This window comes from Palaemon carinicauda, chromosome 32, assembly GCF_036898095.1.
Source record: "Palaemon carinicauda isolate YSFRI2023 chromosome 32, ASM3689809v2, whole genome shotgun sequence".
Classification (NCBI taxonomy): Eukaryota; Metazoa; Arthropoda; class Malacostraca; order Decapoda; family Palaemonidae; genus Palaemon; species Palaemon carinicauda.
In genome coordinates this window covers 13,110,001-13,120,910 of record NC_090756.1, presented here as the reverse complement: position 1 = coordinate 13,120,910, position 10,910 = coordinate 13,110,001, and the positions used below count along the sequence as shown (strand labels likewise).

Genomic DNA, 10,910 nt, shown 5'->3' with positions numbered 1-10,910 from the left:
GTCACTACTCTTGGAGATATAAAGACACTGCTCTTGGAGATATAGAGTCAATACTCTTGGAGATATAAAGACACTGCTCTTGGAGACATAAAGGCACTGTTCTTGAGGATGTGAAGACACTGTTCTTGGGGATGTGAAGACACTGTTCTTGGGGATATAAAGACACTGTTCTTGGAGATATAAAGACACTACTCATGAGGAAATAAAAACACGCTTTTTAAATAAATAAAGACAGTGCTGTTGAGGATATAAAGACAAAGCTGTTGAGGATATAAAGACAAACCTGGTGAGGATATAAAGACGGCTCTTGAGGATATAAAGACACTACTCATGAGGAAATAAAAACACGCTTTTTAAGTAAATAAAGAGTGCTATTGAGGATATAAAGACAAAGCTGTTGAGGATATAAAGACGGCTCTTGAGGATATAAAGACACTACTCACGGGGAAATAAAAACACACCTTTTAAGTAAATAAAGACAGTGCTGTTGAGGATATAAAGACAAAGCTATTGAGGATATAAATACAAAGCTGTTGAGGATATAAAGACGGTGCTCTTGAGGATATAAAGACACTACTCATGAGGAAATAAAAACACGCCTTTTAAGTAAATAAAGACAGTGCTGTAGAGGATATAAAGACAAAGCTGTTGAGGATATAAAGACGCTGCTCTTGAGGGTATAAAGACACTACTCATGAGGAAATAAAAACACGCTTTTTAAGTAAATAAAGAAAGTGCTGTAGAGGATATAAAGACAAAGCTGTTGAGGACATAAAGACTCAGTTCTTAAGGCTATAAAGGTACTGGTCTTGGGAAATCTAGACATTATTTTTGAATAAATAAAGATAAAGCTGTTGAGGATATAACGAGGTTGCTCGTGAGAAAATAGAGACTATAAAGACTCCATTCTTGGGGATATAAAGACACTTCTCTTCTGGATATAAAGTCACTGTTCTTCAGAAAAAAAGACAATCCTCTTGATGATGTAAAAACACTTCTCTTGAAGATATAAAGGCAACAGTCTTTGAAATATAAAGACTCTTCTTTTTAAAGGTCGCTCATGAATGGCAAAGGCAAGGGACAGTGACATTGCCCTAGCAATCAGGACAATGCCCTAGAGACTGACCATATATTATATGATCAGCGCCCAAGCCTCCTCTCCACCCAAGCTAGGACCAGGGAGTGCCAGGCAGTGGCTGCTGATGACTCAGCAGATAGACCTATAGGCTCCCCCAAACCCCCCCCAACCTTAGCTCACAAGGATGGTAAGGTTGCAGACACTAATGACACTAACGAGTCTGAGCGGGACTCGAACCCCCAACTGGCAAACACCAGGCAGAGACGTTACCAATTAGGCCACAGCAACCCTAACAAAGAGAGTCTTCGACAATACAGGACACTGGAGACTGTCCTCATAGAGGATTTGCGTCGAAGATATGAGGACATTGTCCTCAAGGATTTAAGACAGCCATCACGGAGGATTTGTCAATGGTATCCTAGGACACAGTTTTCAATAGGACTGGCATCGAAAAGGATATACGTACACTGACCTGGCGAACATGAGGACAATGACTCCGAAGAAATAGGAACGTTGGTTTCTAAAATCTGTATAAGGACATTTTCCTGGTAGGTTTAATCCTTCTGTCCTGAAAATATAAGGACACTGTCCTTAAGAATAGGAGAGCGCTGATATCACGGATATAATGACAAAGTCCTCCAAGGGCAATGTTCGTAAGGATATAAACACACTGATACAGGATACAAGGATATAATACATGAGGATAATTATTATAACAATTGTATTCAAGAAATACAGAGGAATTTCGTTGGGGATATAACAATGGCATTTAAGAAAAAGAAAAAATTTTTGTTCATAAAATGACATTTGACATTTTCTGACATCATTAAGGTCAATTGAAGGTGATACCACATAAACCAATCATTAATGAGCTCTGAAGGAATAGATATTCCTCTAAAGGAGTTAGCGGATCAGCGACAGCTTTCGTCCATCCTCTACCAAGCTTTGGACTTCCCTCCTCCTTTCGTTTCCTAACTCATATTATTATTATTATTATTACTAGCCAAGCTACAACCCTAGTTGGAAAAGCAAGATGCTATAAGCCCAAGGGTTCCAATAGGGAAAAATAGCCCAGTGCGGAAAGGAAATAAGGAAATGAATAAATGATGAGAATAAATTAACAATAAATCATTCTAAAAATATCCTATATAAACTATTAACAACGTCAAAAACATATATGTCATATATAAACTATAAAAAGACTCGCCTTAATATTAAGAGGTGTCTTCACTAGTTGCTTCTTACTAAGCTGGGTTTGAGAAGCTAGGAAGCCCTTTTACCCCCAGGCTATTTGGAACTTCCAACCCTTAGGTTTTTTTTTTTTTCAAGCACATTTTGCAGTATATTTTTTAAAAATTGCTCTAACAGCCTTAATTTACGTCATAGAGAGGTCAGGTTGGTCTCATTCTCTTGGAAAATGCCTGAACTTTCTCAAAAAATTATAAAAAAAATATGCAAAAAAAAAAAAAATGTAAATATATAGCAGTCTTTTTGGGAACTTTCCAACCCTTAACCCCCAGGGGTTATTTTTTTTTCAAGCACATTTTGCAGTATATTTTTTTTTAATTGCTCTAACAGCCTTAATTTTCGTCATAGAGAGGTCTGGTTTGTCTCATTCTCTTGGAAAATGGCTGAAGGTTCTCAAAAAAATATAAAAAATATGCAAAAAAAATATGAATAGCAGTTTTTTGCAAGAACGTACCGGTACGTCCATGGGGGTAAAGGGATAAGTTTTGTGAAACGTACCAGTACGTCTTTTGGGGGTAAAGGGATGAGTTTTGTGAAATGTACCAGTACGTCCTTTGGGGGTAAAAGGGTTTTAAGTGGGAGGACATGTAAAAGATAGAAATTAAAATGGGATGAATGATATTAAGCTCAAGGCATTAGCAATGCACCCCCCCCACACACTGCCACAGTCAAATGAATAGCTAATACATTTAGCACATTCAATGTTGTATTATTTCCCATATGCCACAAACAATGCAAAACAATGCCCTAAGTGCTTCCCATACCCTCTCATACACTCCCACACCAATAAGAATTTTTTTTTTTTTTTTTTTTTTTTTTTTTTTTTTTTTTACGGAGCTTTGTTGATTTTCGGAAAGGGAAACTCAACACTTCACTCTAATGAGAAGCGAGAGTCTCGTTTTACCAATCATCGCCTACTGACTCCTTCCTCACGGCATCTTGAAATGCGAACTATTTCTCGTCGTTAGAGGATCTTCAAACTTCGTTTACCGAAGAAAATCTTCGTCTTGGCTTCAAATCATTTCTCAAATCATCATGAGCGATGGGTGTGGATGTTGATGGCTAGAGGTGTGTGTATATATATATATATATATATATATAAACACACACATATATATATATATATATATATATATATATATATATATATATATAGTATATATATATATATATATATATATATATATATATATAATTATTGGATAGCTGGGATCATAGTAGCATGTATATATGCATGTAAATGAGTCTGTGTGTGCGTGTGCGTGTGTGTGTATCTTTGTGTGTATGTATGTGTGTATATGTATGTGTGTATGTGAATGTGTGTGTATATATGTATGCACCCACGCCAATCCATTAAGCCCAACAAGAACCAATCCCAAGCAAAGAAAACAACAATGCTCTTAGTAAATTACACAGTGACTAAAAGCCTCGTTCTAGTATTCTGACCTCTGATATAAATATCCAGCCAGGCGAAACGTTTATGGTACTGCCATTAGGCAAAATTGTTCCAAGAATGACGCGCTAAATGAAGGTAATAAGCAGTAAGCATTAAATTGCTTGTGCAATTGCTCGTACAACATGCTACTCTTATCAAAGGATGCGACACAAAACATGGGGCGAGTCTGCTATGATTTTGGCAATTGGGGTGTTTCTGGTGAATTTACTGGTAGTCTACTATTACTACTACTTCTGCTACTACTGCTACTACTACTACTACTAATAGATATTCATAGTAGAAATACACTGGGAAATAGATCAGTAAAAGAAATAGATTTATTTAGAGAGAGAGAGAGAGAGAGAGAGAGAGAGAGAGAGAGAGAGAGAGAGAGATTATGCTGGGAAATAGACAAGTTAAAGAAACCAATATATTTGATGAGAGAGAGAGAGAGAGAGAGAGAGAGAGAGAGAGAGAGATTCACAATAGAAAAATTATTCTATAAATTAGATCAGTAAAAGAAACCAATATATCTAGAGAGAGAGAGAGAGAGAGAGACGAGGAGAGAGAGAGAGAGAGAGAGAGAGAGAGAGAGAGGAGGGATTTTAAGATAAGCCTATCGAATATTTCAAGTTTAATATTGAATAACACAAAATTCAAGTTGATTTTAATAACAAAATGAAACCTTTCTTTTACCTGAAGTTCAATTCCTCTAAATCAAAATCTAAGTCACCTTATATCTGGAACCATAGTCATCTTTTACCTAAAGTCTGTATCATATTCAACACAAAGATCTATAGTAATTTTGTATGGTAAAATGAAGCTATCTTCCACCCAAAAATGAAGCAATCTTGTACTCAAAGTGTGTGACTTCTTGAACCCAGATTTCAAGTAATTTTCTATCCAAAGATTAATTTTTTCTATATGTAAAAGCCGTTGGCATATTGCAAATTGATTCTAAAGTCTTCTTTTATCGATATGTACTATAAATTTTAAGTCACCTTATACCTAAAGACTGATTCATCACGTACCCAAAACCCATGTCTTTTGGCACCCCAATACGAAGCTTAAAAGATATCTTGTACCTAAAGTCAAAGTCATTTTCTACCAAAAGCCAAGATATCTGGTACCCAAGGGCGATGGCATCTTGTACCTAAAGTCAAAGTCATCTTCCACTAAAGGCTCGAGTCATCTTTTATGCAAGGGCGATGAGATATTGTACCTAAAGTCGAAGTCATCATCCACCAAAAGCCCAACAGATCTGGTACCCAAAAAATGAAGTCCTTTTGTACCTGAAGTCGAAGTTATCTTCCACCCAAAGCCCAAGTCATCTTGTACCCAAGGACGATGACATCTTGTACGTAAAGTTAAAAACATCTTCCACCAAAAGCCCAAGTCATCTAGTACCCAAGGACGATGACATCTCGTACCTAAAGTCAAAATCATCTTCCACCAAAAGCCAAAGTCATCATGTACCCAAGGACGATGACATCTTGTACGTAAAGTTAAAAACATCTTCCACCAAAAGCCAAAGTCATCTAGTACCCAAGGACGATGACATTTCGTACCTAAAGTCAAAATCATCTTCCACCAAAAGCCAAAGTCATCTGGTACCCAAGGACGATGACATTTCGTACCTAAAGTCAAAATCATCTTCCACCAAAAGCCAAAGTCATCTGGTACCCAAGGACGATGACATTTCGTACCTAAAGTCAAAATCATCTTCCACCAAAAGCCAAAGTCATCTGGTACCCAAGAACTATGTCATCTCGTACCTAAAGTCAAAATCATCTTCCACCAAAAGCCCAAGTCATCTGGTACCCAAGGACGATGACATTTCGTACCTAAAGTCAAAATCCTCTCCACCAAAAGCCCAAGTCATCTGGTACCCAAGGACGATGACATTTCGTACCTAAAGTCAAAATCCTCTTCCACCAAAAGCCAAAGTCATCATGTACCCAAGGACGATGACATCTCGTACCTAAAGTCAAAGTCATCTCCCACCTAAAGCCAAAGTCATCTGGTACCCAAGGACGATGTCATCTTGTACCTAAAGTCGAAATCATCTTCCGCCAAAAGCCAAAGTCATATGGTACCCAAGGACGATGACATCTCGTACCTAAAGTCAAAATCATCTTCCTCCAAAAGCCAAAGTCATCTGGTACCCAAGGACGATGACATCTCGTACCTTAAGTCAAAATCATCTTCCTCCAAAAGCCAAAGTCATCTGGTACCCAAGGACGATGACATCTCGTACCTTAAGTCAAAATCATCTTCCTCCAAAAGCCAAAGTCATCTGGTACCCAAGGACAATGACATCTCGTACCTAAAGTCAAAATCATCTTCCACCAAAACCCAAAGTCATCTGGTACCCAAGGACGATGACATCTCGTACCTAAAGTCAAAATCATCTTCCACCAAAACCCAAAGTCATCTGGTACCCAAGGACAATGACATCTCGTACCTAAAGTCAAAGTCATCTTCCTCCAAAAGCCAAAGTAATCTGGTACCCAAGGACGATGACATCTCGTACCTAAAGTCAAAACCATCTTCCACCAAAACCCAAAGTCATCTGGTACCCAAGGGACAATGACATCTCGTACCTAAAGTCAAAGTCATCTTCCTCCAAAACCCAAAGTCATCTGGTACCCAAGGACGATGACATCTCGTACCTAAAGTCAAAACCATCTTCCACCAAAACCAAAGTCATCTGGTACCCAAGGACGATGACATCTTGTACCTAAAGTCAAAATCATCTTCCACCAAAAGCCAAAGTAATCTGGTACCCAAGGACGATGACATCTCGTACCTAAAGTCAAAATCATCTTCCACCAAAACCCAAAGTCATCTGGTACCCAAGGACAATGACATCTCGTACCTAAAGTCAAAGTCATCTTCCTCCAAAAGCCAAAGTCATCTGGTACCCAAGGACGATGACATCTCGTACCTAAAGTCAAAACCATCTTCCACCAAAACCCAAAGTCATCTGGTACCCAAGGACGATGACATCTTGTACCTAAAGTCAAAATCATCTTCCACCAAAAGCCAAAGTAATCTGGTACCCAAGGACGATGACATCTCGTACCTAAGTCAAAGTCATCTTCCTCCAAAAGCCAAAGTCATCTGGTACCCAAGGACGATGACATCTCGTACCTAAAGTCAAAGTCATCTTTCACCAAAAGCCAAAGTCATCTGGTACCCAAGGACGATGACATCTTGTACCTAAAGTCAAAATCATCTTCCGCCAAAAGCCAAAAGTCATCTGATACCCAAGGACGATGACATCTTGTACCTAAAGTCAAAATCATCTTCCGCCAAAAGCCAAAGTCATCTGGTACCCAAGGACGATGACATCTTGTACCTAAAGTCAAAATCATCTTCCGCCAAAAGCCCAAAGTCATCTGGTACCCAAGGACGATGACATCTTGTACCTAAAGTCAAAATCATCTTCCGCCAAAAGCCAAAGTCATCTGGTACCCAAGGACGATGACATCTTGTACCTAAAGTCAAAATCATCTTCCGCCAAAAGCCAAAGTCATCTGGTACCCAAGGACGATGACATCTTGTACCTAAAGTCAAAATCATCTTCCGCCAAAAGCCAAAGTCATCTGGTACCCAAGGACGATGACATCTTGTACCTAAAGTCAAAGTCATCTTCCACCAAAAGCCAAAGTCATCTGGTACCCAAGGACGATGACATCTTGTACCTAAAGTCAAAATCATCTTCCACCAAAAAGCCAAAGTCATCTGGTACCCAAGGACGATGACATCTTGTACCTAAAGTCAAAATCATCTTCCACCAAAAGCCAAAGTCATCTGGTACCCAAGGACGATGACATCTCGTACCTAAAGTCAAAGTCATCTTCCACCAAAAGCCAAAGTCATCTGGTACCCAAGGACGAGGACATCTCGTACCTAAAGTCAAAGTCATCTTCCACCAAGAGCCAAAGTCATCTGGTACCCAAGGACGATGACATCTCGTACCTAAAGTCAAAGTCATCTTCCACCAAGAGCCAAAGTCATCTGGTACCCAAGGACGATGACATCTCGTACCTAAAGTCAAAATCATCTTCCACCAAGAGCCAAAGTCATCTGGTACCCAAGGACGATGACAATCTCGTACCTAAAGTCAAAATCATCTTCCACCAAAAGCCAAAGTCATCTGGTACCCAAGGACGATGACATCTCGTACCTAAAGTCAAAGTCATCTTCCACCAAGAGCCAAAGTCATCTGGTACCCAAGGACGATGACATCTCGTACCTAAAGTCAAAATCATCTTCCACCAAAAGCCAAAGTCATCTGGTACCCAAGGACGATGACATCTGGTACCTAAAGTCAAAATCATCTTCCACCAAGAGCCAAAGTCATCTGGTACCCAAGGACGATGACATCTCGTACCTAAGTCAAAATCATCTTCCACCAAAAGCCAAAGTCATCTGGTACCCAAGGACGATGACATCTGGTACCTAAAGTCAAAATCATCTTCCACCAAGAGCCAAAGTCATCTGGTACCCAAGGACGATGACATCTCGTACCTAAAGTCAAAATCATCTTCCACCAAAACCCAAAGTCATCTGGTACCCAAGGACGATGTCATCTTGTACCTAAAGTCAAAATCATCTTCCGCCAAAAGCCAAAGTCATCTGGTACCCAAGGACGATGACATCTGATACCTAAAGTCAAAATCATCTTCCACCAAAAGCCATAGTCATCTGGTACCCAAGGACGATGACATCTCGTACCTAAAGTCAAAGTCATCTTCCACCAAAAGCCAAAGTCATCTGGTACCCAAGGACGATGACATCTTGTACCTGAAGTCAAAGTCATCTTCCACCAAAAGCCAAAGTCATCTGGTACCCAAGGACGATGTCATCTTGTACCTAAAGTCAAAATCATCTTCCACTCAAAGCCAAAGTCATCTGGTACCCAAGGACGATGTCATCTTGTACCTAAAGTCAAAACCATCTTCCACTCAAAGCCCAAGTCATCTGGTACCCAAGGACGATGACATCTTGTACCTGAAGTCAAAGTCATCTTCCACCAAAAGCCAAAGTCATCTGGTACCCAAGGACGATGTCATCTTGTACCTAAAGTCAAAATCATCTTCCACTCAAAGCCAAAGTCATCTGGTACCCAAGGACGATGTCATCTTGTACCTAAAGTTGAAGTCATCTTCCACCAAAACCCAGAGTCATCTTGTACCCAAGGACGATGTCATCTTGTACCTAAAGTCAAAATCATCTTCCACTCAAAGCCCAAGTCATCTGGTACCCAAGGACGATGACATCTTGTACCTGAAGTCAAAGTCATCTTCCACCAAAAGCCAAAGTCATCTGGTACCCAAGGACGATGTCATCTTGTACCTAAAGTCAAAATCATCTTCCACTCAAAGCCAAAGTCATCTGGTACCCAAGGACGATGTCATCTTGTACCTAAAGTCAAAATCATCTTCCACTCAAAGCCAAAGTCATCTGGTACCCAAGGACGATGTCATCTTGTACCTAAAGTCAAAATCATCTTCCACTCAAAGCCCAAGTCATCTGGTACCCAAGGACGATGACATCTTGTACCTGAAGTCAAAGTCATCTTCCACCAAAAGCCAAAGTCATCTGGTACCCAAGGACGATGTCATCTTGTACCTAAAGTCAAAATCATCTTCCACTCAAAGCCCAAGTCATCTGGTACCCAAGGGCGATGGCATCTTGTACCTAAAGTTGAAGTCATCTTCCACCAAAACCCAGAGTCATCTTGTACCCAAGGACGATGTCATCTTGTACCTAAAGTCAAAATCATCTTCCACTCAAAGCCAAAGTCATCTGGTACCCAAGGACGATGTCATCTTGTACCTAAAGTCAAAATCATCTTCCACTCAAAGCCCAAGTCATCTGGTACCCAAGGACGATGACATCTTGTACCTGAAGTCAAAGTCATCTTCCACCAAAAGCCAAAGTCATCTGGTACCCAAGGACGATGTCATCTTGTACCTAAAGTCAAAATCATCTTCCACTCAAAGCCCAAGTCATCTGGTACCCAAGGACGATGTCATCTTGTACCTAAAGTCAAAATCATCTTCCACTCAAAGCCCAAGTCATCTGGTACCCAAGGACGATGTCATCTTGTACCTAAAGTCAAAATCATCTTCCACTCAAAGCCCAAGTCATCTGGTACCCAAGGACGATGTCATCTTGTACCTAAAGTCAAAATCATCTTCCACTCAAAGCCCAAGTCATCTGGTACCCAAGGACGATGTCATCTTGTACCTAAAGTCAAAATCATCTTCCACTCAAAGCCCAAGTCATCTGGTACCCAAGGACGATGTCATCTTGTACCTAAAGTCAAAATCATCTTCCACTCAAAGCCCAAGTCATCTGGTACCCAAGGACGATGACATCTTGTACCTGAAGTCAAAGTCATCTTCCACCAAAAGCCAAAGTCATCTGGTACCCAAGGACGATGTCATCTTGTACCTAAAGTCAAAATCATCTTCCACTCAAAGCCCAAGTCATCTGGTACCCAAGGGCGATGGCATCTTGTACCTAAAGTTGAAGTCATCTTCCACCAAAACCCAGAGTCATCTTGTACCCAAGGACGATGTCATCTTGTACCTAAAGTCAAAATCATCTTCCACTCAAAGCCCAAGTCATCTGGTACCCAAGGACGATGTCATCTTGTACCTAAAGTCAAAATCATCTTCCACTCAAAGCCCAAGTCATCTGGTACCCAAGGACGATGACATCTTGTACCTGAAGTCAAAGTCATCTTCCACCAAAAGCCAAAGTCATCTGGTACCCAAGGACGATGTCATCTTGTACCTAAAGTCAAAATCATCTTCCACTCAAAGCCCAAGTCATCTGGTACCCAAGGACGATGACATCTTGTACCTGAAGTCAAAGTCATCTTCCACCAAAAGCCAAAGTCATCTGGTACCCAAGGACGATGTCATCTTGTACCTAAAGTCAAAATCATCTTCCACTCAAAGCCCAAGTCATCTGGTACCCAAGGGCGATGGCATCTTGTACCTAAAGTTGAAGTCATCTTCCACCAAAACCCAGAGTCATCTTGTACCCAAGGACGATGTCATCTTGTACCTAAAGTCAAAGTCATCTTCCACCAAAAGCCAAAGTCATCTGGTACCCAAGGGCGATGGC

At 40.3% G+C, this 10,910-nt stretch overlaps 1 protein-coding gene across 1 annotated transcript in view; it reads left to right on the top strand.

Annotated features, from left to right (window-relative positions):
* Nucleotides 1–3,361: 3,361 nt before the first annotated feature.
* The window catches only part of LOC137625482 (uncharacterized), a 7,567-nt gene continuing 18 nt past the window's right edge, over nt 3,362–10,910 (top strand). The window contains exons 1-7 of the mRNA XM_068356393.1: nt 3,362–3,372; nt 5,083–5,646; nt 5,772–6,336; nt 6,484–6,887; nt 7,568–7,810; nt 7,914–8,201; nt 8,465–10,910. The exon at nt 8,465–10,910 is cut by the window's right edge and continues 18 nt beyond it. Of these exons, the coding sequence (XP_068212494.1) occupies nt 3,362–3,372; nt 5,083–5,646; nt 5,772–6,336; nt 6,484–6,887; nt 7,568–7,810; nt 7,914–8,201; nt 8,465–10,910 (4,521 nt within the window). The remainder of the gene's footprint in view (nt 3,373–5,082; nt 5,647–5,771; nt 6,337–6,483; nt 6,888–7,567; nt 7,811–7,913; nt 8,202–8,464) is intronic.